Source organism: Myotis daubentonii, chromosome 10 (assembly GCF_963259705.1).
Source record: "Myotis daubentonii chromosome 10, mMyoDau2.1, whole genome shotgun sequence".
In the NCBI taxonomy this organism is placed as follows: domain Eukaryota; kingdom Metazoa; phylum Chordata; class Mammalia; order Chiroptera; family Vespertilionidae; genus Myotis; species Myotis daubentonii.
Genome location: NC_081849.1, coordinates 24938842 through 24965857, shown reverse-complemented (window position 1 = coordinate 24965857; position 27016 = coordinate 24938842). Strand labels below are relative to the sequence as shown.

Here is a 27016-nt window from a genome sequence, read left to right as displayed (position 1 = left end):
TTTGAGTATAGGGATTAGCAGTTTTTAAAATATTCTTATATTTTAAAAGAGTACATGTAATTCTAAGAATTAGACATCATTTAAATAAGTGTATTTCTCTTAATTCCCAATTTAGGTGTAAATTTCAGAACAAAAGAAAAATACAGACCAAGTTTTCTTAAGCACACTAAAAAGATACAGGGCCACTTCACTAGTTTCAAAGTAAAAATATATTATCTATAACTAGATTTGCTTTAAAAAAAAATTTTAAGTCCAAATAAATCTAAAAGGGTCAGAAGGGGAAATGTTTGTTTCTTTCTGCAATTTTAAGTCCTTAGGAAGAAAACAGAAACCTGAACTTTTCTATTTTTTTCATAATTTCACATCTTTACACAACTACTATGTAAGTGCCTTTAATACAACAACTCTTTCAAATCTCCGATTTCCTGTCTCCACCTTTGTGCAGAAGCAGAAGAGTAGTACAGTTAAGATTATGGACTGTGGAGCCAGACTGTCTGGGTTCAAATCTTGCCTCCATCTAACAGTGTGACCTTAGTTGTAGGCATGTTTTAACCTCCCCATGCCTGTTTCCTGAAAAAATGTAGATTCCTCCTACAATTGTTTTAAGGAGTAAACCTTTAAAGTGTTCAGAAGAGAGGCTAGCATATTGAAGGCACGCTATGTTTCCCTTTGTTGTCATTATATTATTACCTCTCAAAATGCCTAGATCTGTGACCTGTAAATAATAAATATTTGCTACTCTGTAGAAAATTTCAACAAATGGCTTTACTTAATATTAGACCTGCTTCGGAAGTATCTTAACATGACTGACTGTCAAGGCCAGCAGAGATAGAGCAGTTGCTGTTAGGATTTTACGGCAAATGTAAGGAAAGTCGATCCCTTCTTACACTTCCTATCATACAAAGCTGTAGCATCGTTACTTGCTAATAGAAGTTCAGAACCAAAAGAGTTTTACAATTTAGGTATGGCATACACCAATCCAGCAGACACAAAACTCTCAAACTCAAGCTCCGTAATACTCAACTACATTCCTTCAAAGAAAAAAGTTCAGATTACTCTTCTATTATAATAGTTTAATGCTTTAAAATAAAACTATATTGCATAAGTCAACAGCCTATCATAGGCATTAAATAAGACACTGTAATTGAAAGTGTTTGAAAGTTAAATATACATTAAATATGAGCTTATGAATATATTTGAGAAAATCATAACAGATTTCTCCAATCAAACAGCTGCCTTCTAACCCCAAAACTAGTGCTCTGGGGCCAGGATAAAGATACATAAGTCACAGTCAAGTTGCCATCCCACTAGATCATTTCCTGCTTGAAATGTGCTCTTCCCTTATTACTGGTAACTCAGATGGGACTTGTGACTCTTGAGGACCAGGAAAATATCTTCACAGTTATTGGATCAAACAATGCCACCCAATCCCCAGTAGTCTGAGATCCTAACCTGGGTGCAGAAAAATGATTGTTATCTTCAGAGTCAAGAACCTGTTAGCCCTGAAAATCAGAAGTCAAGTACCTAGGGCCACATTTCCATTCCAGCTGAGGGCTAAGAATGTTTACCTGGCTCACCCTCAAATTACAAGTTTCAATCAGCACCCATCAGGTCCCGGCCTCAATAACTCACACAGGCCAGATCCGACCACAGGTCACTTGGCCCCATTCACCGAACCAGGTCCTACCAAAGGCCGGCCGGCCTGCCAACCTTTGGCCTGGCCAACAGGACAATGGCCTGGCAACCAAGAGTTAGATTCTTCTAGCCCTAACCGGTTTGGCTCAGCGGATAGAGCGTGGGCCTGCGGACTCAAGGGTCCCAGGTTCGATTCCGGTCAAGGGCATGTACCTTGGTTGTGGGCACATCCCTAGTAGGGGGTGTGCAGGAGGCAGCTGATCGATGTTTCTAAGTCTCTATCCCTCTCCCTTCCTCTCTGTAAAAAAATCAATAAAATATATATATTTTTTAAAAGAGTTAGATTCTTCTAGCCACCGCTCTGTTTCAAGACTCTTGATGGAATTGACAAATCAAATTTGATAAGACGTGAAGAATTTTTGAAACACAGGTGGAAAACTTCTTGGAATGTGCCTCACAGATCTAGTCCCTTCATTTGTTCAGTAACATAAAAGTGTATGATCTGTAACGCGTTTTGTTTATAAAACCATTCTGGTCTTAAGGAGATGATGGTCCAGGGGGACACAACTGTCACTTTTCCTCAGGGTCTGCACGGGCCTTAAAAACTTTACTAAAATCAGTTCCTCTATCTGCATGTAAAACTGGGATGAGATCCGCTCCTTCTCTCAAAGTAAGTTAAAGGTAAGTACATACTGCATGAAAGTACTCTCAGCATTTCAGAAGGAGTTTTCTACAGAAAAACGTACGCAGTTATGTATCACGTATGCAATGGCAGTGATGCAACTTTTTTTTTTTTTAAATATATTTTATTGATTTTTTACAGAGAGGAAGGGAGAGAGAGATAGAGAGTTAGAAACATCGATGAGAGAGAAACCTCGATCAGCTGCCTCCTGCACATCTCCCACTGGGGATGTGCCCACAACCCAGGTACATGCCCTTGACCGGAATCGAACCTGGGACCCTTCAGTCCACAGGCTGACGCTCTATCCACTGAGCCAAACCGGTTTCGGCGCAACTCTTTTTTTAACACCTAAATCGGAGATCCGGACCAAGACAGTGTGCTGGAAGTCCAGCTCATTCAAGTGTGTCTTTTCTGTCCACTTTTGAGGTCCTAGGTTGGGAAACGGGTCTGTGTCTCTATAAATCCATGTTCTGGGCCATAATATAAATGCAGCTCTTCTGTGAGGTCCCTCCTGCCCACTCCCTACCAGCAGGCGGGGGCCGGGGGCGGGGGGGTGGGGGGGGGGGGGAATGCGCCCTGCACATCTCCCGACTTGCAAGGACTCGGCTGGGTTGCACAACTTTCCAGTCTCTGTGAGTTTCACCACTGTTTTGCTGTTGATCACTTTTAATGACACCCCCGCGCCTCCCCAAAACCCTCGTCTCAGCTTTACACTTTGCCCCGGCAGCACTCGACGGGTCGGACTATCGGTCCCCCGCCTCCCCCCAGCGCCGACGACCTCAAAAACATCCCCACCCGTGTGCCCGCCGCCCGGACCCCAAAAGCTGCGACTCCGGTCCCACCTCCCCGAGCCGCCCGCCCCGCAAGCCCTCAAGTCCCAAATCCCGGGTGCAGCATCCCGGGCTCCGGGGGGGGGGGGGGGGGAGCTACCAGGCCCGCCGCGGACCTCGCCCCTCCCCCGCAACCTCGCTCTCCCGGCTCTCACTACCCTCCCGAGTCGGGGGCGGCCAACCTCTCGGCGGCTGGACTGACTCCGAGGCCGCGCGTCCCTTCACCAGGCCCCGCCTGGGCCTCACGGCTCGGCGCCCTCCGCTGCCCGCCCGGCCCAGCCGAGCTGACGCCGAAGAGAAGGGTGGCACCAGCCCAAGGCCCGGCACTTACTCAGGAAGGTAGGTGGAGGAGAAGGAGCTCCACTTGTGCAGCGCGTAGGGCAGAAGCCGGCACTCGGGCGCCACAGCAACAGCCCCGCCAGCCGCCATCTTGTCAGCACCAGAGCGGCCGCCACCGACCGCGGGCCGCACCGAGGAGGGGGGCGTGGCCTGGTCTTAAAGGGGCCGCGGCCCTCCCGGCCCTGCGCAGCCTGAGGCGCGCGCGGGGCCGCGATTCCCTCCGAGTTCCCGACGCCGAACCCTCCCTCCTCCATGACTTACCGGAACGGGGACGGGAGTGTGAGCCCCTGAAGGGCTCTCCTGTGGGGCTTGGAGGGAGTGGCGCAAAGGACTGTCTTACAGGCGGAGGTAAGGAAAAAGCCAAGAATATATGGTGGAAAGAAAGCGATGGGAACTGTGGGCCAGGGAGAGAGCAGGAGAAGACGAGCTTGGAGACGTCGGAAACCGCTGCCGTCTCCAGTGTGTAAGCCCTGTCGGGACACAGCATTGCAGGGAACTGGAGTCCATAGCGATGCCCTTCCCTCGGGAGCGGTGCTGGTTTTAAACGTCCTGTGCCCGGTTCCGGAGGCGCACGGGGGTGTCTGCCCTTCAGGGTGGACATTGCTTGTGAGCCTCTCGCACGCACCTGTGGGCTTGGTTTGCTCGGGCAAGACATTCGGCTCCCACCCCCCAACCCCCACCCCAACCCCAGACCAGACCAGACCAGAAAAAACCTTAAGGCAGTTGGGGAAGCTGTGTGGCTTCCATTTCCCAGTTGGCACATCTGCCCACTTTTAACTCGGACAGACGTTCAGCCTAAAAGTTCAGAAAGAGCGAGAGAGAGACATGTCAAGAGAAAGAGCCCAGGGGGACTGACCCCGTAGGCCCCAGGGGCACCACGCCAGCTGCTTTATCTAAAAAGGAGCGCTTTGCCTTGCCGAAACCGGTTTGGCTCAGTGGATAGAGCGTCAGCCTGTGGACTGAAAGGCCCCAGGTTCGATTCTGGCAAGGGCATGTACCTTGGTTGCGGTACATGCAACCAAGTGGGAGATGTGCAGGAGGCAGCTGATCGATGTTTCTAACTATCTCTCTCCCTTCCTGTAAAAAATCAATAAAATAAATTTTAAAAAATAAAAAATAAATTTAAAAAAAAAGGAGCGCTTGCCCTGAACGCCTGGCGGCCTTGGCAGGGCTCCCATCCGGCGCCTGGGGGTCAGGGGCATGCATGTGGGTCCCTTGGCGTAGCCACGGTGGTCACCAGCGGCCTCGTCACTCCTTGTCTCAGAGGCCTTACCCTTGGAAGCCGGGACCGTGTCTCCGTCTCCACCTGACCGATGGGAAATCTCATGCCACGTCAGAACTCCTCGGTATTTGTATTCGCTTCAGGTTATCATCGTCCACCTGCCGCAGCCCCCAGATCTTCTCCTGAGTTTGTATTTCCATGGGGGAAACTGCAGAGCGGCCTCCACTAGCGGAACAGGCCACAGTGTGTCAGCCGTCAGGGGCACGCGAGCGCTGCGTGTTGCAGGATGTCGGAAAAGTATGCGCTCCTCGGGGAATGCTGTGACCCCAGTGGCTCCAGCGGGGCGTCCAGAGACCGGGGGTAGGACCGGAGGAGCTTAGCCCCAAGGCTGATGAGTGGTTATCTTTGGGGGGAAGATGAAGGTGGTGACCCAGTTCAGTTCCTTGGGGGCTCCTCCTTTGCTAAGTATTCCTCTTACCTAATGTCCTAGAGTCCTTGTTCTTTTGCAGACACAGAGATGGTTTATGAGTGATTTTTTTTTTTAATCCTCACCCAAGGATATGCTTTACCGATTTTAGAGAGAGGGGAAGGGAAAGAGAGGGAAACAGTGATCGTTTACCTCCCTTACACGCCCAACCAGGGATCGAACCCACGACCGACCGACCGAGGTAGGTGCCCTGCCTGGGAACCGAAGCGGCAACCTTTGGTGCATGGGACGGCGTTCCAACCCACTGAGCAACACCGGCCAGGGCTATGAGTAATCTTTTTTTAAAAAAAGCACATGTAAGCCAGTTCTCCCCAAGTGACTTTCTGTGGCTTTCAGGGACTTTCTGTTCCCTTTGGGTAACATCAAAAGGCCTTGGCAGAGACCTTTCACACCCTGCCTTGCCTACTTCTCCAGCCTCCTCTTTCTCTCTCTCCTTCCTCCTCTGCACTCTTTACCCCAGCCGCACTGGACTAACATAACACACTGGATCGGCTCCTGTAACTTGTGTTCTCTCTGGCCTCCCTCAAGGGCTTAGTCTAAGCCAGTGGTCCTCAACCTTGGCTGCACATTAGAATCACCTGGGAATCTTTTTAAAATCCTGATTTCTGGGCCTCATCCTCTGGAAATTCTGTTTCTTTGTTATGGGGTGAGGCCACAACATTAGTAACAAAGAAACAGAATTTCTGGAGGATGAGGCCCAGAAATCAGGATTTTAAAAAGATTCCCAGGTGATTCTAATGTGCAGCCAAGGTTGAGAACCACTGGTCTAAGCCAAGCCAGGAGTACCTTCCCCCATTCTTCACCTGTCTAACTCCTGCTCCTTTTTCAGCCTATTTCATTCTAGAAAATCATTCCTCATCACTTATTTTGGGATTATGTGCCATTTTCTACATTTTCCTTGGCACCCTGAGTTTCGCTCCTTATATTTGCAAGCATTACAATATATTTTAATCTCTTTATTTCACATTTTCTCTCTCCCTAAACTGTAATTCTCATAAAGGTAGGGATCATGCATATCATGTTCACAATTGTATCCTCAGTCCTGTTAGAGTGTCTAGCACATAACAGATGTTCAATCATATTTCTTGAGGAATGAATGGGTTGTGCTAAAAGCAATCATCTTTACTCATCTTGTAATCTCAGTATGGTCCTCATAGTAAATACTTCCTGGAGAGAGTAACTGATCATATTTGGTTTGTCACCTGCAAAAAAAGATTTATTGAAAGGCTGTGATGTGCCAGGCTCTGTCCTAGACGCTAAGGAGTCAGGATATACAGACAAGCCAGACAAGGACACTGCTTGCATGGAGCTTACATTCTGGTAGGGCAACATATAATGAGTCAACTAGATAATTTTAGTGTGTGTATTTAGATGCCAAGAAGACACTAACTACACTGGAGTAATATTTAGATTGGATGGTAAAGGAAAGCTTCTCTAAAAAGGTAGTATTTGAGCTAATACCTATACAATGAGAAAGTGCCAGCCATGCAGAAGCTGGATAAAAAAACATTCTAGGCAGAGAGAATAAGCAGGTGCAATGGGCCTACAGCAGGAAAGTGCTTGGTGTGTTCAAAGAAAAGAAAGTGTGGCTGGAGCAAAGTGATGGAGGGGAGAGTGCAGTCAGAACAAATAAGTCTTGGTAAGAAGTCATGACATGGAAATGCAAAGGGGAGACCTGTGTAAGGATTCAAGCCAAGGAGTAGCAAAATTCACTTTACATTTTGTAAAGATCGCCCTGAAAAAAAAAAATTTTTTTTTTAAGTTGGAGAGGCAAGTTAGTTTGAAGTAAAGAAGAATTAACAGGAGGTTATTATAGTAACCAGGCAAGAAATGACAGTGTCTTGGACTAGCAGAGGAGATAGAAGTGGTTGACATATTTTGGAAGTAAAGCCCATTAGACTTGCTAATGAGTAAGGCAGGAAGAAAAGGAAAGAATTAAGGGTAACTCCTGGGTTTTGGGTTTGCACCACTATATAGATATTGATGCTTTTATTGAGAAGGGAAAATTTGGGGATGAAACAGTATTAGGTTGAAGGAATCAAGAATTCTAACTTCAGTGGGATGCCTAATAGATAGCCAGGTGGAATGGCCAAGGATCCAATGTGGATCCAATGACCTGTATTGGTCAGAGTCTTCTATCAAACCACCCCATAGGCATTTGGCCTTCTTCATATCTAACCAATCAAGAGTTGCTTTTTTTCTTGTGGCTTTGGCACAAGGTGAGTAAATTTTTCTCTGAGTAGCATGGTTACCATAGCTCCAGCTACAGCAGCTCTAGATAGAAGAAACCATCCGTGGCAGCCTCCTACAAAAGGGGATGCACAAGTACAAGAATAGTCTAGGGAAAGAAACCTAGAGTATATGTTGAAAATCTCAGTTTCAGTCCCAGTTCTGCCACTTTTCTAGCTATGAGACTGTGGGAAAGTCACAATTTCTCCGAGTCTCATTTTCCACCACTATAAAGTGAATTTAATAAAATGTATCTTTTCTATTTCACAAGGAGTTTTGAAGATCAAATGAAGGAAAAAGTGCTTGTCTGCTATGATATAAGCTCTCATTTAATTCTCACAGAACCCTGAGAGATAAATATTATTATTCCCCCCTTTCACAAATGAAAAAAGTGAGACTCAGAAATGTCAAATAATGATTTGTCTTCTGTTTACCACCACACCAGATGTGCAGGAGGGAAGAGAATGAGACTGGGTATTTGTTCCCCTCACTCCCTGCCTGTAAGACTCGGAGCTGACTGTCCTTTACAACCAGAAGTAACAAGCCTTCCTCCCAAGTGGCCTCTCCACAGCTCTCTCTGGTTCTGGGTTCCAGTAACCACCTACGTTTTGCTCCCTGTGATTTCCCAGTATATTCTTACATCTTTATCAATAGTCCCTTTATTAAACTTCTCAAATTGACCAATTGCAGAATGCCATCTGTTTCCAGGTAGGACCCTAACTGATACAATAACTTATTCCAAAGAAATATAGCTAGTCAGTGACAAGTCAGAATCCCTTTGGTTCAAAAACCCATCCTTTTTTTATTTCATCCGATTCTTCTAAGTGGAAAGAGACTTAGTAAACTGTAAAGTACTACTCAAATACAAGATATCATCATATAATGAAGATCACCAGAGTTTAAAAGCAAAACATATACAGCTGATTTTATTTGTTTCTAGGCAAAGGAATACACGAATTGACTGAAGGGGAAAAGAAGGTGTTTTTAATTGTTAGTAATGGGTTTCATGGTTGTTATGGGAATTAAAGATTAAAACAAATACTCCAAATAGTCTGGAATAAACCCACAGCTCTGTACATGACTAGTTAAAACAATGCCCATACTTCATAGGCTGGATAGGGGGAGATCTTCACATAGGTTCTGTAAGGGTCTTACTTTAACTTACTAGGGTTGTTCAGAGTTCATGGTTTCTTTAACAACTTTAGCTGGTTTGGAGAGTTGAAGCTCAGTACAGTAGTCAATGTCTTATCTCCTAGGCAAGCTGTGCTGTAAATGGAAGAATTTTCCTTAACAATGTTATTATGTAACAAATGAAGAGACTGATACCAAAATATGTTAGACGTTATGCCTAAATTCACTTATACAGCTGGTGTGTTTACAGATCTGAATCTAGAACCCAAGTGTCTAATTCGCAATCACTTTTTTTCCTAATTAATGGGAAATTTTTAGCTCTACACCTATGTTATTCTTCTTTAAATCCTCTATAACTAGCACATAGTAGATTCTCAAGAAATATTTCCTGAATTGAATCTCTTAGTCCCTCCTGAATTCCTTCTCACTAATTGTGTTAGTCAGTTGAGGTTGTTACAACAAGAATATGATAGGCTAGATGGCTTAAACAACAAACATTTCTCACACTTCTGAAGGCTGGGAAGTGTAAGATAACGTGCCAATATATTCAGTATCTGGTAAGAGCCTTCTTCCTGGTTTGCAGACAGCCACCTTCTTGCTTCTGCCCCTGGCCCCTAAAATGGATGTTCTTACATACAAAATTCCATCCCAACAACCCCAATAGCATCAACTCTAAAGTCTATAAAGTCCAAAGTCTTACCTGTCATCCAAATCAGATTTGGGTGAGACTCACCCTGAAGCAAAATTCCTTTCCAGCTGTGAGCCTGTGAAGCCAAACCTACAAAGGATAGACACCCCCATTCCAACAGGTGGAAGGAAGGACAGAAGCACGTTTAGTCCCAAGCATGTCTGAAACCTCTCAAGGCAAACTCCATGAGATCTCAAGGCTTGAGAATAAAACCCTTTCTCTTGATGCTCTGCCTTCTGGACACCTTCTTTCCCCCATCCCTCCCCCACTTTCTGAAGATTCCCGCCCCCCCACCCCCACCCCTGCCCTGCAGCTCTACCAGGCCAGGGCTCTACCTGGTGGTGGTCAAGGCTTTGGGGTGAGGACTGACTGTTGTGATGCCCTTTTGAAACCATGGAGGCAGCCCAGATCTTTGAATTGTCCTCAGGGTCATCCTTCCCTAGCCTTGAAGAATAGCTTTGCTCTAACGGGGTCCTGTAAAATTCAAGAAGTCCAACAGTCTTTCTTCATCCATCCCCTTCAGTTCAAACTAGGAGTTCCCGCTGGGGAGACGGTTAGGTCTGTGGGTCACATCCACACTGATCTCCTTACCAAGTGATCAGTTAACCACACACACGGGGTTCTTTTCCAAACACTGCTTTCTCATTTTTTTGTAATATGGACAGGCTGAGAAATTTCCATATCTTTAAGTTCTGATTCCTTTCTCGTAACAGTTCCATCCTCAATTTATTTCTCTCTTTTCGCATTTTACTATAAGCAGTCAAATAGAACCAAGCCACTTCTTCAACACTTTGCATAGAAATTGCCTCTGCTTGATGTCCAGTTTCATCACTTCTAAGTTTTACCCTCCACAAAACACTAGAACACAAACACAGTTCATCCAAGTTCTTTGCCACTTTATAACAAGGATCACCTTTCCTCCAGTTTCCAATACCATGCTCCTCATCTCTGTGTAAGACAAGAATGGTCTTTATTGTCCACATTTCTATCAACATTCTGTACATATTTTTTTTTTAATATATTTTCTTGATTTTTTACAGAGAGGAAGGGAAAGAGAGATAGAGAGCTAGAAACATCGATGAGAGAGAAACATCGATCAGCTGCCTCCTGCACACCTCCCACTGGGGATGTGCCTGCAACCTAGGTACATGCCCCTGACCGGAATCGAACCTGGGACCCTTCAGTCCGCAGGCCCACGCTCTATCCACTGAGCCAAACTGGTTATGGCAACATAATTATTTATGTATTCTCTAAGAAGATAGAAGCTTTCTCTCCAGCTTGCCTCTTTTCTGAGCTTTCACCAGAATCACCTTTAGGGATTCCTTCACAGCAATATTGACTTTTTCTAGCATGCACCCAATGTAAGGTCTCTAATGCCATCATTAGGTTCCACCCCCATGACCTCATCTAAACCTAATTATTTCCCAAAGGCTCCATGTCCAAATAACATCACATAGGGGATTAGGGCTTCAATATATGAAATTTAGGAAAACACAAACGTTCAGTCCATAAGCACTAATTTATTATGATTTTTTTTTAATAAAAGGAATTTGCTTAGGAGTCATCTATAGATTAGAAGACTAAAAGAATTATTTTATTCAGTCTATTTTTTGGTCAGTAAATGAAGAACATCACCTTGGGAATTAGAAGAATGAATTTGCCCCAGTATAATTCCCATTGGACATTTCTTGCATGCCAGGAATTTACCTGCATTATTTATATAATCTTCACAACAGTCTTGCAAGTAAACTCAGTTTCTTGGAGGTTAAGATTCACCAAACTCATGTGTGCCCTCTTTATTATACAATTCTCAAATGTATGCATTCTGCCGGGGTCCAGCCCCAGCAGGTCCAGGGGTCCCCAAAGGCGTAGACGGAGTCGGCGAAGAAGGAATGACACGGAGACAGCGTTCAGTTGATCAGCAGCCTAGCCAGGATCTCTAGCCTGGATCTCCAGCCAAGTTCTGGTCTGGATCTCCAGAGAGGTTCTGCTTAGGATCTCCAGCCAGGTTCAGTCACCAGGTTCTAGTCAGGCTCTTGCCAACCTCTGCAGTCAGGTTCAGTCCAGGATCCCTTGCCATGTTCTCTCCAGCGAAGCTCCTCCATCTCCTGGTTCCCTGTAGGTTCTGTCTCCTGAATTCTGTGTTCTAAGTTCTGTCCCTAGGTTCTGAGTAGGTTCTGTGCCTAGGCTCTGTCTCTCTTGGTCCTGTCTTCCAAGCCCTGTGACTTGCTGTCTTGTTACATCTGTATTTATACCAGTTGATTCAATCCTATCAATCTCTATTACAAAGGTTAGGGCGTTTCTTATCTCCATTCCAGGGAGTAAAGATTATGTAGCTTAAGCATGATTGTTCGTAGTTAAAGTGATTAATTACCCACCTGGCACTTAGTTGAGGGGTTTTATTCCCTCCCTAACTTCAGGGGAAAATCCCTACTTGGGGAAACAACTTTTCTCAGAGAGGTGACCTTGTTTAAAACACATAGTGCCAAGAAGGTGAGCAAACATTTTAAGAACAGTATGCCATATATGCCAGGTCCCTTGAAACAGCAAGGATGGACCGGCTCCCGGCAGCATTCCTAACATCACCCCAGCATTCAGGATCCAGAAGCCCAAGAGAAACAATCTGTTGTATTCCGAAAGCTAACTGTTCCTTCTCAATCTTCTGTTCTCTCATGATTTCTATATTAACTCATTTCAACTTTGTTATTGTTGTTTGAAATCATTTCTTTGAGCACAGCACTACCAAAAGGAGCAGATGAAAAGCAAGTGCCAAAGTTTCATTTGAAGGGATATTCCCCTTTCTTTTCTAAGACAAAGGAACTTCAGCCCCACCGGGGCCTTTGCACAGGTCTTAGGTGAACATTGAGACGAGCTTCAAGTGTGAAGCTTGGGTCCGCTTCTCCCAGGAGGTGGCAGCAGCAGCAGCCACAGCCTGCTAGAGAAATCAGACAGAATTCCTTTTGCCTATTGGCATCCAAACCTAGAAATTCCTGGTTCCAGCAACCACTAAATCCCTCCTTTCGTTTGCTGAGGTTGATTGGAGCCGGGGCACAGGAACTGGCAACAATTCCTCTCCTAAGTGCCTAGTTTTTATAAACACTTTGGTCTGAGGCGTGACCTTGAAGCATGTGTGAAGGCGGACCAGGAAGTCTTTGGCCAAGGAAAAGAGCTTCAAAAAGAAACTGTAACTTGAACACTTCCATCCACACAGGCATAAATCCAGAGGACCCCAGCTCCCACTTCGGTGCTGCACCAAGAATACAGATTCTAGACCTAGCCACCCAGCTACCAGACAACTGACCTTGTCATTGAATCTGCAATTTCCTCAACCACATAGTGTAGACTAGGTGATCTTTAAGTGCCTGCTAATTCTTAAATTATGAGTTACTGACTTTTATTTTTCTGGATTAAGTAAGGTTGGGCCTTCACCCTTTCATAATTGAAAAAATCCCAACAAAGAACTACTGGTTCCAAGTTAATCCCAGGTGAGCACATATCCTGGTTTGGTGAACCCTGCCAGCTGCCTAGGAGGTGGGCTGGAATCCCAGGAAATGTATGAATACCACACGGCTATGGATGAACTGTCAACTGCTGGGAGTTACTTTGCAAGTTACCACATCTAAATGAATCTGACAAAATAATATTCCAAAAAGCAATTAACACTGATTCCTAATGTATTTAGAACTAAAAGGTCTTTTGGGAAAAGTGAAATTGGCTCAGAAAAAAATTATCCAGCCCTCTGGGTAAAGAAATGTTTGAGGTTAAGAGGATTCTTAAGTCAGGATCTCTCAGTGCTTTTGTCCCCATCACCTGGTCATTTGTGAAGGAGGAGACAGAACTAGCTCCTCTCATTCCTCCATCCCATCCCACACCACTTCATCTTGGCGCTATCACCTTCACTGGACTGCTTAAACGTTTATCTATTCATTCAGTAATCACTTACTGAGCACCTACTATGTGTCAGGTGCTGGGGATACACCTAACTATTAAGGAGCTCACAGTCAAGTAGTCAGATTATTAGATGGGCTAAAATAAAGAACTCAGAAAGTATTAGCATATAAAATATGAAGAAATAATAGCGGTCATAGTGGTGGTAGCATTATTTTCATAAAGACCACAGACCAAATATATTTCCCAATTAAAGCTATTTCCCTAGCATCGATATATTAATGTTAGGCCAAATATATTTCCCAATTAAAGCTATCCCCAGAACATAACGGAATTGTGTAAAGGTAATTTCATTGTCCTATTGGCCCCTGTGAGTCTGTCAAGGCAACCCTCTTCCTATTTTCCATGAAAGTCATCATATTAGAATCCCATCCTGGGTCAGGAAGCTTTGGTCCCAGAAGGCCACTATAAATGGAAATATGTGTCTGTTAGCAGGCATGGGCTGAGAGGGGACAGCTTCCTCCTCTGCCTTTTCCTCCTGAGAATATTAGCACAGGTTATATAGGTTTCAGTGTTCCTGAAACAGAAGGAACTGAGGGATGACAGAAATAGGAGAGCATGGTGATAGCAAATTTTAGGCTGGCTCCACACTAGAAAAGAACCATACCCAATTTGGAGAGCAGGTCAGAGAATAAGGCAACACAGGGATGTCCAGTGGGACCACAAACAAGCAGAAAAGAAGCAAACCATCTGGTTCCCCCACATCTCAGATCAGTCTGAGGAGGTCAACTGAAGTTTTTCTTCTAAGAGATGCAAGTTGCCCTCATATGTTGGAATCAGGTCAAATCATTTCTCAAATGCAAATCTTCATAGAGACCTTTCTTATCATATTGATAATTTTTATTTCCTCCTGTATATTTCCAAATAAGCTCAAAATGATCCTCTCCCCCAACCTTTACAACCCCTTTTCAGCCATGCCATTTACTCAATATATAGCACAAGGGTTGAGAACCTCTGGCCGTTGACTTAACTTTATCCAGTTTAACATAAGTCATTAAATTTGCTCGCATAGCCCCAAAACCCAGCATTGCAATGGGATTCTGGTGAGCACATTCAGAAAGAAGCTTCTAAGCCAGCAGTTCTCAACCTGGAGGTCGCGACCCCTTCAGGGGTCAACGGAAAACACATATATAATTACATATGGTTTTTGTGATTAATCACTATGCTTTAATTATGTTCAATTTGTAACAATGAGATTACATTCTGCATATCAGATATTTACAATACGATTCATAACAGCAAAATTATAGTCATGAAGTAGCAACGAAAATAATTTTATGGTTGGGGGTCTCTACAACATGAGGAACTGTATTAAAGGGTCGCGGCATTAGGAAGGTTGAGAACCACTGGCTAAGCAGTGGCTCTCGCTCTTGACTGCATATTGGAAACACATGGGAAACTTTTAAAAATCTCCATACCACGTCCCAAATCAATTACATATTAGGTGTGGGACCTAGGCATCGATATATTAGTGTTAAGTTCATGAACAGATGTATATGTGCAGCCGAGGTTGAGAACTTTTCCCTTTATATCTTAGGACAGTGACAGGCAAAAAGCCTGGTAACTGACAGGCAGGAAGCCAGTCAGCTGGTAACTGACACCTGAGCTCTTCTGCTTCCTTTGGAATTTCTCCTGAATATCTGCATGGAGAAACCAGATACTGCAATGGTGCTAGCTTGGACCTCCACTTTGTAAGGTTTCCATTTCAACTTTACCACCTTATTCACTAAGTCTACGTTTAATATTATTCCAGTACTTAAAGAGCTATGAACAGTGGTTAGTTAATCAGTTTGTCAAAGAAAATTGTAAACAAGTGATGGTGGTATAAATGCCATGCTTTAGAAATCCCACATTCATCTTTAAAACAAACATAAATGTATTTTTTTAAATCCCCACACTGCTCAGTCTTTTCCTTCTCCTCCTTCTTTACCCATTTTTCTCTTTCCCTTCCTCTCTGCCTGTCTCCTTCACCTGCACTCCCAGGGGTAACAGGGTGTCACTGTTACCCCTTGTTTATCTTTTGTTACCCTCTGCCTCATAGCTTCTGCATCTGAATCCATTTCTTACTCTCTATTCTCTTCCCCTTACCCACAACATACATCGTTTCCTTTATCTTTCATTATCTTTCACACTTACAGCTCCTCAATGAACTATACTGTAGAACAAAACCATTGTCAGATATTTATCATATTAAATAAGTTATTTTGTTGTTAATTCTAAAAGCAGATGAGTTCTGAAAGTGCTATATTTCTCTCTCCAAGGAGAAAAAGTATTATATTTCTCTCTCTTTGTCATAGTTAGCACTTCTTAAATACTAATTATTTTGATAACTTCCTGTATTGGTCCTAGATTACTTTTTTCCAAGTAGTTCAGTGACCCTCAATAGAAAAATGTTTCTCTGTTCTTCAGTAATCCCAACAACAGCAGCTGATATCAATGTAAAAGAGAAACTAAAAACAGCAGTTGAGTGTATGCACCCTGAATTGCATATTCGGTTGCAAAGTCATCATCCTGATTATTATTGTAATTGCAGAGGGGAGGCATTTAAATAATTGTTCGAAGTGTCTTCTTAAGGAAATAACTAAAACAGGGCCAGTTGTCACAAACTAACCTACAATGATAATCTTGTATATGCATCTTCAGTATTCATAGCAACTCTACAATAACAAATTTGTGCATTCATCTAATGTCCTTAAGCAACCTAGGAAATAACAAACAAACCTTGATCAGAACCAGTGTCTCACTTGGTAGTTGACCTGTGTGTTTAAGCAGTGTCCCGGAACAACCTCAGAAGCATAAACCACCAAACAAAAATTGCACCATCAATTCAATGACAAACTGGGGTAGGTGACCCAGCACCCATCTGCTTTCTTATGGCAATAAATCTAGGTACAAGTAGCGTGGAAACCAGGTAGATAGGTCAGCCCACAAACTAAAACATTTATGAGAATTAGCCACAAAGATAGACAGGTTTTATTGACTTGAAATTTGTAAACAAAGAGGAACTGTGCGAAAAGAGGGAAGGCCTTGTTTTGAGTTTACTTGTGAAAGCCTAAAGCATTTGAGATTTTTCTCTTCCCAAGATACAGCTGTGAAATGACTAATAGGAATTAAGTGAGCCTGCATCAGGAACTGAATGTGCCACTTCACTGGGAACAGAAATTGTTCCCCTGATAGAGGCTGTCCTCTCAGATTAGTACCTTGGGTGTTTTAAAGAGGATCAGCCAGACACGAATATGGTGCATTTATAAAGAGCAAGAATCATCCAAGCACCTTTGCAAATTTTCTTTAAATCTCAGTGCTTCTGAATCATGTTTATATCTTAACTTCGATGTTCCTGAAGAAACTCAGGAGAGAGGGAGAAGGAGGAAGAAGATTTCCTATCACATTGCTTTTTCCTTGCTGGGCTTTCCAATAGGAGTCTTGCTGAAGGCTTAGTCTGAGCAATTTAGAAAGGGTGAATGACTCAAGACTGCTTTAATCAAACTGGTCTGATTCAGTCTTCCTAAATTCTAAAAGTCATAAACCCAGTTGCAGTGGCTCAATATTATTTTCATATTTGCATCCCCAGCTGAAATCAATTTGCCTGCACACATCCTTGTCCTGTTTCAGTATTTAAAATATTTTCTACAAAAGTATTGGAAGGGTCACTGATTGACATTTTGAAAATTGTTTCAAGGCACAATCTAGGTACAGCATTTCTTGAATAACATTGTTTTGTTCAAAATCCTTGCATTATAACGTTGATGAAATGCCTTAGGAACTTCACTTTCATTTATATCAATTAGCCTATGGTAAAATTGGTTTCATTATACATCATTTTGCTCAAAGTTGCAGAATCTATTGATGATGTTAAGTGAGGACTTATATTTTTTTCACTGTGAAAGTAAGACACCAACATAAAAATAAATTCAAACATCAAAAATGTTTAAAATGGAAAGGCAAATCTCCTTCCCACTTTTATCTGAAAGTAAGCATCATTAACTATTTCTAGTGTATTCTTTCCAAATAGCATATCTAATATACACTGAGTGGCCAGATTATTATGACCGGCCAGGTTATTATGACCACCCCATCAGTACTTCGTTGGGCCACCTTTTGCCTTCAATACTGTGGCGATTCTTCTTGGCATTGACTCCAGGAGATGTTGAAAGGTGATGCGAGTAATCTGACACCATGCCTGATGAATAGCACTGTCCAGTTCTGTGAGGTTTGATGGTTGTGGAACCAGCTGCCTGATGGCTCTTTTAACTTCATCCCACAAATGCTCAATTGGATTGAGATCTGGTAATTGTGGGAGCCACCTAAGCAAGGTAAAGTCTCCCTCATGTTCTTGAAACCACTCCTACACAATACGAGCACCGTGGCATGGCACATTGTCTTGTTGGAAGAAGCCATCTCCATTGGGATACACCATCAGCATGATAGGATGAACTTGATCAGCAACGATACTTAGGTATGTTGTGCTATTCAGACGTTTATAATGATCTGGCCCTCTAGCAACTTTAGCGCAAAATTATAGCTAATTTGCCTACAAATGTCAGGTGGTCATAATAATCTGGCCACTCAGTGTATATACCATTTTTACACAAAGCAGATTGTATCATATACAGTGTCCTCTTGTGAGATAATAGAAAATACTATATTGGTCTCTGCCTCCCGTTGGCACAGAACTAAAACCCTTGTAAAAATTCCTAAGTGTTAAGAGAATTAGGAGTATATTTTTGTCCTAGTATTTAGCCTCCGCTTCCTAACACAGAGTTCCTAAACCCCTTTGAATTTCCTGGGTGATCGGAGTATCTTTTGTTCTAATGAGGTGGGCTCCTAAATGGCTCCCGGATGGGGGCTGGCCCCCAGACAGACCAAGCTATGATGAGAAGCTTGGAGTTTCCGGACCCACCCCTCATCCTCCAGAGAGAGGAGAAGGACTAGAAATGGAGTTAAAACTGATCATACCTATGTGGTGAAGCCTCCATAAAAATCCCAATAGTGTGGGTTCAGAGAGCTTCCAGAGCGGTGAACATCCACCTAACTGGAGGGTGAGGCAGCCCAGCTTCACAGTGACAAAAGCTCCTGCACTAGGGTCCCTCCTAGATCTTGCCCAATGTTTCTCTCCATCTGGCTGTTCATCTGTATCCTTTAAGTTGTTGTTGTGCAATAACCTGGTAAACATAACTCTGTTTCCCAGAGTTCTGTGAGCTGTTCTGGCAAATAATCAAATCCAAAGGGGAGGTGGTCACAAGAACCTCCATTTGTAGCCAAGTCAGAAGTTGTGGGTAACCTGGGGACTTACTATTTGAGATTGGCATCTGAAGTGGGGAAGTTTCATAGGACTGAGCCCTTAACCTGTGGGATCTAACACTATCTCCAGGTAGATTACATCAAATTTTAATTAAATTATAGGACACCCAGATGGTGTCACAGAAAATTGCTAGATGTCAGAAGTGTTGAAAGTGTGGTGGTAATGTGAGAGTGAAGGAGAGACACACAGGAGGAAGAGTGAGTTTTTCCTCAACACCTATTCCCTGATTTATTCATTTAATAATATTTCAGAAATATTTCCATGTCAGCAAATACAGATCTTACAAGATCTTTTAATCACTGGATGTGCCATAATTTATTTAACCATTGCCCCACTGATGAACATTCCAATCATATCCATTATTATTATTATAAACAATGTTTCCATGAATATCCTTACACATATGTCATTGGGAACTTGTATGCCTCTATCTGTAGGATAAATTCCTTGAAATGAAATTGCCAGGTCAAAATATGTGTACATTTAAGATTGGGTTAGATGTTCCCAAATTGTAACCCCTAAATGGTTCCAATACACCTTTTCATCAACAGTGTAAGTTTATTTTTGCCCCTGCCAGACTTGAGTTTTATCAGACTTTCAACTTGTTGTCAATCTGATCGGTAATAATAGTATCACATTATTGTGATTTGCACTTTTCTAAGCACTAATGAAGTTAAATGATTTTCAAGTAAATTTTTGCCATTCTTATTTTCTTTATGTAGTATTTGTTCATATTCTTTGCCCATTTCTCTGTTCATTTTTTCCTTATAAAACTTTAAGATGATATAATAAAGAAGTATGTACATTTTCTCTTGAGTTGCAAATAATTTTTTCTCCTGTGCTATTTGTCTTTTGCTGTATTTACTGTATTTTCTTGTTGTTGCTATATTCACTTTTACCATATAAAAATTTTAAACGTTTTACATGAAAGCATTTGTCAGCGTTTTCCTTTTTTGGTTTCTGAGTTTTGTCTGTGTTTTAAATATTAGCTGTCTTGCAAGAAGAGTCTCTGGAGTTGCCACTTTAATGCACCAGTGTTTGATTTGAATTCTACTGCATCATATGATACAGGTTAAAAAACTAGGCTTTACTGTGGAAAGAGGAAACTTACAATGTCAAGGCCATTGAGAGAAGGGAGGGCACAGAGACCTCATCCTCTTATTGTCCCTGGCTGACCTGCTGGCCTTGCCGAATGATTTGTGTTCCAGGAAAGGGAACTTTGCCCCTCTTTTGGTCTCTTGTATGGAACAAGTATGAGAGTAGCCTTATCGGGGAATGGAAAAATCAGCCTGTCTTGGCACCAGGCAGCCCAGATTTTGGTGCCAGCTGTTTACCAGAGTTGTCTGGGAAACACAGGCTGCTCTGCACCTAGACTTTCGGTCCTGTAGGATGTTACGCAAGAAAGGAAGCCAGTGGTCCCATGGAAGCTGAGCTTGTATAGAGTTTCTCAGGCTGGGAGCAGCCCTTTTCCTCAGCACCAGTGCCCCATACCTTGTCTGAGCCAGGTTATTGTCCAGGCAACAGAGAGGGGGCACCCAGATTCATTTAAAACAAGCCTGCTCCTTGTATGACATTAAATAAATAATGAATCAGGCATTGAAGATGAGATTCTTTTTAAAGGTACCCCAAACTTTATATATTTTTTTAAAATATATTTTATTGAGTCTCCACAGAGAGGAAAGGAGAGAGATAGAGAGCCAGAAACATCGATGAGAGAGAAACATCGACCAGCTGCCTCCTGCACACCCCCCACTGGGGACGTGCCCGCAACCAAGGCACATGCCCCCGACCGGAATCGAACCTGGGACCCTCCAGTCCGCAGGCCGACGCTCCATCCACTGAGCCAAACCGGCCTCGGCAATATATTTTGAAAAATTTCCAACCCCCAAAGGTTAAAAGAATGATACAATGAATACTCCTCACCTAGACTCACCAATTGTTAACATTTTGTCACCTTTGCTTTATCTCTTTCTATCAATATACATTTCTATCCATTGAAGCATTTGGAAGTAGGTTGAATACTTTATGACAGTTCATTCAAAATAATTCAGCACACATCTCCCAAGAATAAAGGCATTTACTTACATAACGGCGATACAGTTTCTCAGACCTAGGAAAATTAACGCTTCAATATATTTAATTCCACATTCATATTTCTCTAATTGCTCCAAATGTCTTTTATTACCATCTTTTTATGTTTGACCCAACATCTTAACAAAGTCCATACATTACATTTGGTTCTGTCTCTCTAATCCAGTGCCCCAAAAGGACATTTAGCGTGCCTGGAGATACTTTAGATTGTCACAACTGTGGGTGCTAATAGCGCCTAGTAGATAGAAACCAAGGAAGGATGTCTGCTCAACATCTTACAGTACACAGGACAACCCCCAACAAAGAATTACTTGGTCCAAAGTGTCCATTATTGCTGAGATTGAAAAACCTTGTCTATCTGAAATAGTCTCCTGACTTTTTGTTGCTTTTCATGACATTGACTTGTAGTATCCAGGCCAGCTGTAATGTAGAATGTTCCACATTCTAGATTTTTCTGATTGTTTTCTCATGATTAGTTTCCATTTAAACATACATGTCAGGAATATTGTATAAGTCATGCAACAGTTAGCTATTACTGCATAACAAACCACCCCAATACTCAGTGAGATAATATTAACAGCCATTGGCTAAGTCATTCTGTTGACCTGGGCTGGGCTCTGCTGATTTTGGCTAGACTCATTCATGGATCTGCAGTCATTTGACAGAATGACTAGGTGCTGGCTGGTCTAGGATGACCTCGGCTGGGATGACTTGGCTCAGCTCCATTTACCGCTCCCACTTAGCAGGCTATTCTCATGGACGAGACAGAGGTCTGAAAGACAGTGGAAGCGTGCAAGATCTTTTGAAGTCTAGGCTTGGAACTGGCACTCTGTCACTTCCATGGCATTATGTTGGCTAAAGAAGGTAACAAAGCCAGCCTAGATTCAAGTGGTAGAGAAATAAACTGTACCTCTTAATGGGAGTTGCTGCACAGTCATTGCAAGGGGTGTGGATGATGGAGGTGCAAATCTGGGCCCATTGCAATCAGTCTATCAAAGTGATATTGTATATCTCTTAGCATCAGATCCGGAGATAAATAATGCCAAATTGGCCCACTATTACTGATGTTAAGTTTGAGGCTTGATTAAGTGGTAACGGACAAAGCTCACCTTTGGGTCTATCTTTCATGTCTGTGCGTTGATGTTTTGATACCGGGTGTCTATCCTGTTCACCACTGTGTTACTTCCGTAGGGCTGCTATAACAAAGCACCCACAAGTTGGGAGGCTAAAATCAACAGAAATTTGTTGTCTGGCAGTTCTGTAAACACTGTGTCAGCTGGGCTCCTTCTGAAACCTTCCTTGCCTCTTCCAGTGTCTGGTAGTCCCCAGACATTCCTTGGCTTGCCGCTGCAGCACTTCAATCCCCCCTCCAGCTTTATATGACATTCTCCCTGTGTCTGTGTCTTCACATGAACCTTTTCTTACAAGAGCACCAGTCATATTGGATTAGGATCCCATCCTATTGGATTATGACCTCATCTTTACTAATTATGTCTGATACAACCCAATTTCAAAATAAGATCACATTCCAGGGTCCTGGGGGATAGGATTTCAACTTACCTCTTTTGGGGAACATAATTCAACCCATAACACCCATCAACTCTTCACTCAAAGGTTTTATCATCCATTGATAGTCCTTGATTGACTCAACTGTTACATTGGGGATTGCACAACAGTGTTTTTCTTAGGCCTCACCATTTCTTCAACATTTATTAGCTGGCATTCTTCTATAGAAAAGGTTTTATTTTCCTGTTTCTTCCCCATTTCTTCCGTCTTCCCTCCCTCACTTTTTAGATCACTTTGAATTTTTGGCCTTTTCTTTTTATTACTTTCATACAACCATCACATGATGTTTTATCCAATATCATATCAACCATCATTTTTGTACAATACAGAAAAAATGTTAGTGATCAAATTGTTTCACATTTGGCTAGATAGAGCCCATAAAGTCAACTCTTAATGAAGGAAAGTATAATAAATTTAAAATTTTTCTTTTTAAAATGTGACCACTCCTAATCTATCCCATAGGATTTACTTATGAAGTCCAAATAAGTCAGGGCTCATAATTTTCTCTCTGGGGAGGCCATCTGATTATTCTCCATGGAAAAAAAAAATCTATCATTCCTAAAGTATGACCATAAGAAAAAGCTGTCATTTATTGAGTATTCTCTGCTTTACATGTTATTTTAATTGTCATAATAACTGCCTACGTAATGTTACTCCATATTACAAATGAGAAATCTGAGGCTTAAAAAGTGAGAAATTGAAAGAACATGGATTTTGCAAACTGACGGTTTGAATCCTGGCTCTACCACCTCTTAGGCATGTGATTTGGGCCTTGGTTTGTTTATCTCTACTATGGCGATGATGACATTTGCCTCATAGGTTTGAGCCCAGCAGCTTACCTAACCTAGAGTAGGTGTTTATTAGTTTTCTTCTTTCCATAGCCTGATGACAGGCCATGACTTCTAGGTCATGTTGGATAAATGACAGTGCCACAGAGTCCACTAGCAATTAATCAGGAGTTGATCTATTCAGAATATGCTCACTAGGAATTAAAGATAGCTTGACCTAAGTCTTAAGTAAAAGTTATCTTTAAATATCTTTGGAGGAAAAAACAGTTTGATAATTTTTTAAACAATGTTGTGGGAAGGAGATCATATCTATTCCAATTAAGAGAGCAACTTTTGGGGAGATCATTTTCATTTTACATACACATTAGGAAGTTCATTTACAAATCAGTCTTCAAAATAGGCTCAGCTTTGTTGCAAACAGTGCATTCATTCTTTCCATAAATTGTGTTGAGTACCTACTATGTTGTATACAGTGTTCTAGGCCCTTGGGAAGATAGGTGAAAGACAAATACTTTTGCAAATTACACAGGATTAGAAGTAGGTAAGTACCAATGAGAAATATAAACTAAGCAGAGGTATAGAGGAGGGGATTGCAATTTTAAGTAGGGCTGTCATCATTTAAAGGTGATATTTGAGCAAAGACTTGAAGGAGGTGAGGAAATTGGTCATGTGGCCATCTGGGAGAACCAATACAACGCCCTTGGGCAGGAGTGCGCTTGGCCTGCTAGAGGCACAACAAGGAGGCTAGTGTGGCTGGAGAGCAGTGAATGAGGGGAAGTATTTTATTTATCCAACAAACACTTAAATAGCCCTCACTAGTGGTCATGCAGCCCCCCTCTCTGGAGCACACCCCCACCACCACCTTTCCCCTTCTTTTCCCCTCAAGAGGCATACCTTTGCGCGCTCTCTCTCTCTCTCTCTCTCTCTCTCTCTCTCTTCTAAGCTCCAGCTGCCCTTTGTAACTTGTTTCCTGAGCCCACGCAGCCCCAGCCCCATTGGCTCACTTTTTCTGCCTCTGTGTCTTTCTAAATAAACTTTCACTTGTACTTGGAAAAAAAACCAAAAAACAATAGCCGTCACTAGTAGCACTTGAAAATGTTAACTCATCCTCCCAATAACTATGGAAAGTGGATGCTGTTTTTCTTCTTTAGATGAGGAAACTGAGGCACAGGAAGATTAAATAACTTCCCCCAAGTCACATAACTGTCAAGTTATAGAGCTGGGACTGTCTCAGGTGGTCTGTCTCTAGAGACTTTGGAGCTTTTAAGCACCCACGTTGCTGTACTGCCTCCTAATAGTAAGAGATGAGGTCTGATAACTGGGGACCAGATCCCATAACTCCTTAAAGGCCATTGGTAAGGATTTGAGTTTTTATTCTGAGTGATATTAGTTTTAAACAGAAGAGTGATATGTGTTTGTTTTGTTGTTCCAGAAAATTCCAAAGCAGTTATGTACTTAAGGTGTTTAATATACTGGTATAAATTCAAAAAGATATCCATTTATGGGAACAAAGAAAATTTGATATGTATAATTTAGAGATGTTATCCTATCAGATACTATTTGTGTAAGGTTAATCTCTTCTATTTTTAAAGTCTTACAAGAACCTCTTTAGTGTGAGGATCTAGAAATACTTATGTACTTGGCTATGCATTTTGGGAGGCACCGAGGCAAAGTTATGAGCAAAAAACTTTGTTTTCCTACTTTGAAGGGGGGGGAAATTATAAGAGCAAATGGACTACTTAAGATATGTCCTAGCTACATACCAAAGGTGATGGGTCAGTGGTGCTGCCCTTTTGGGGCTTAATGTTTCAGCACCTTATGGGCCACACTCCTTCACGGGGCTCCATGACCTCCAGTGCAGGGTGACCCAGAGGAACTGCACTTGAGAGTATCTAAAGGACTCTGGCTCAAGCCCTCCCTCCTGCTCAAGGAGCATTCAGGAGTAGCACAGGCAGAGTCAGTCTGGAGAAGAGAAAGCGTTGAAAAGATCACAGTTATCCCAGAATGACATTAATGATCATCATAACTACCACAATATATTCAGCATTTACTGTAGGCCTAGCATCATGCGAAATGCTTTACAAGCATGAGCTATATAGTAAACTAAGGCTTAAAGAGATTCACTAAATTGTCCAAGATCATATACAGCTGTGACATAAGCATAGCTCTACTTGTCTCCAAAGCCCATATCCCTACACATTTATTCTATACTATCTAGGTCAGGAATAGAATTCCCTATGGCTATTTCTTCTGTAACCTTCAAGAACGTTAACAGTGACTCTCTGGAGGTGGTTCCAGTCCTGAGTTTCCAGCTGCCTGTGGCACACAGGCGCAAGTTTCAGCCTTCACCTCTTTTGTACTGCTCAGTTTTTCAGACACATCTTAATGTGCCTCATCAAATTTCTTATCATTTCTCAAATTCTCAGTTCCTTGTTCTGTCTCAGCCACCACGGCAGCTGACTTGCTTTGTTTGGGCCCACATAGCCCTGCTCCTGTAGCTGCCATTTTCCCAGCCTGCCCTGCCCCTTGACTGCCACTGAATAACTGGGCTCACCAGCTACATGCCATGAATTCTCTCTGCTCCCAATCGTGATTAAAGGCTGTGCCACAGAGCATTGGCCGTGGCTTGCTGAGAGGCTAACGATGGGAAAATATGACATAACCTAGAAGCATGAGGATAGTAACCGAAATAGGAGATGAGAGGGAACCACAAAGGGGGATTCGTTTTCCTGTCTCCCTCCCAAGAACTTACCTGAGCATGTTTTCACCATTTAGCATGTCTGGAGATATTCTGCTTGGACATGAAGGCATACCTCCTGTCTCTGCAGATTACCCAAGCATCATCTTGTATTACTTTCTCATCTTACCTCTGTTTCTCTTCCCTTTTTGTCTCACTCTTACTGCCCTGGGATTGCATCTCCTAAATAAAACATTAGCATTAATTCTTGGTTGGAGTTCTATTTTTCTAGAAAACATAGGCTAAGATATCTAGACTCAGTTTCTCTCAATGGTACCTCCACTTCCTAAATTCTCTTGGCCCAAAGTCAAGCTTTCAAGAGATAATAATAGCTGATAATATTGTCATTTTTATCAGTATACATGATAGAATTCATGTATTCCTCCACAAAGAAAATAAAAATTAATTGAAAGGATCCTTAGTGGTGAAAAGATTCTGAACCAGTAGCTCAAAACTAGCATCAATCCTAAAACCACTCATACCCTCAGTATCTCACAACTAGCTTTTCCTTTCCTTTCCAACCAGGCCGTGGTTTGAGTCCCCAGTATTCTTACTTGGACTGGACTATTGAACACCTTCCCAATTTGTCTTTCTATTCCCACATTCTCCTACTTCTGATCTAATCTGAATACCATTGCCAACAGATAAATAGTCCTAAAAGCTGATTTCATCTTGCTCCCCTACGTTGACAAACGTTCAGTAACTTCTCACTACCCCTAGAATAATGTCTAAAGTTCCTTCTAAAACTAATCTTCACTCAAGGCCCTTCACAAACCGTGTGACCTACATTTCCAGCTTTACTACCAACTACAGTGTTTCTCTCTGTGAATTACACCACCAGCTATTCTGGGCTGCTTGCTTTTCCCAAACATGTTGCATTTTTCTAAGACCACTATGCCTCTGCAATGTAGGTTTTGGTAGCGAGCCCCCCCTCCCCCGCCACCCCCTTCCCCCCTGCTCCTCTGGGGAAGTATCAGAATGCCTCCACATCCATAACTACCTCCTAGGGACTTTTAATAGGACACCAAATTATATGATAATTTATTCTGCCATTCCAAACAAAACCATTTAGTCCAGGAGCTGGAGCCTAACCTAGGCCAATAAGCCTATCCATGTGAATGTGATGGCTTATCAAAGAAGCTCCACCTAACAGCCTGCACTGGATGGTGAGCAGCCAACCTAGTCCGCTCCTTTGAGGAAGTTAATATGAAGTACAGGGACGGAGCCATCAGTGACCAATAGGGAGAAGCTAGAAGATACACAGAGGGAAGGAACAATGCAATCATGTGGCAGCAGAAACCAGGAAGCAATAGAAGCTGTGAGATAGAGAAAGAACTAGAA

The 27016-nt window shown here is 42.6% G+C and overlaps 1 protein-coding gene across 6 annotated transcripts in view; it reads right to left on the bottom strand.

The window, feature by feature from the left end:
* The window catches only part of MKLN1 (muskelin 1), a 330333-nt gene that overhangs the window by 164777 nt on the left and 138540 nt on the right, over positions 1-27016 (bottom strand). For 2 of the 6 annotated variants that reach the window (XR_009454700.1, XM_059711808.1), the window contains exon 1: positions 3479-3694. The exons of 2 other annotated variants lie outside the window; for them this stretch is intronic. Coding sequence is in view for 3 of the 4 variants with exons in the window: in XM_059711808.1 (XP_059567791.1) it covers positions 3479-3576 (98 nt within the window). In the remaining variant the exon portion in view is untranslated. Of the gene's footprint in view, positions 1-3478; positions 3695-25690; positions 25765-27016 lie in introns of those variants that run through there. 2 more of the 6 variants (XM_059711805.1, XM_059711804.1) reach the window with 2 other exon arrangements.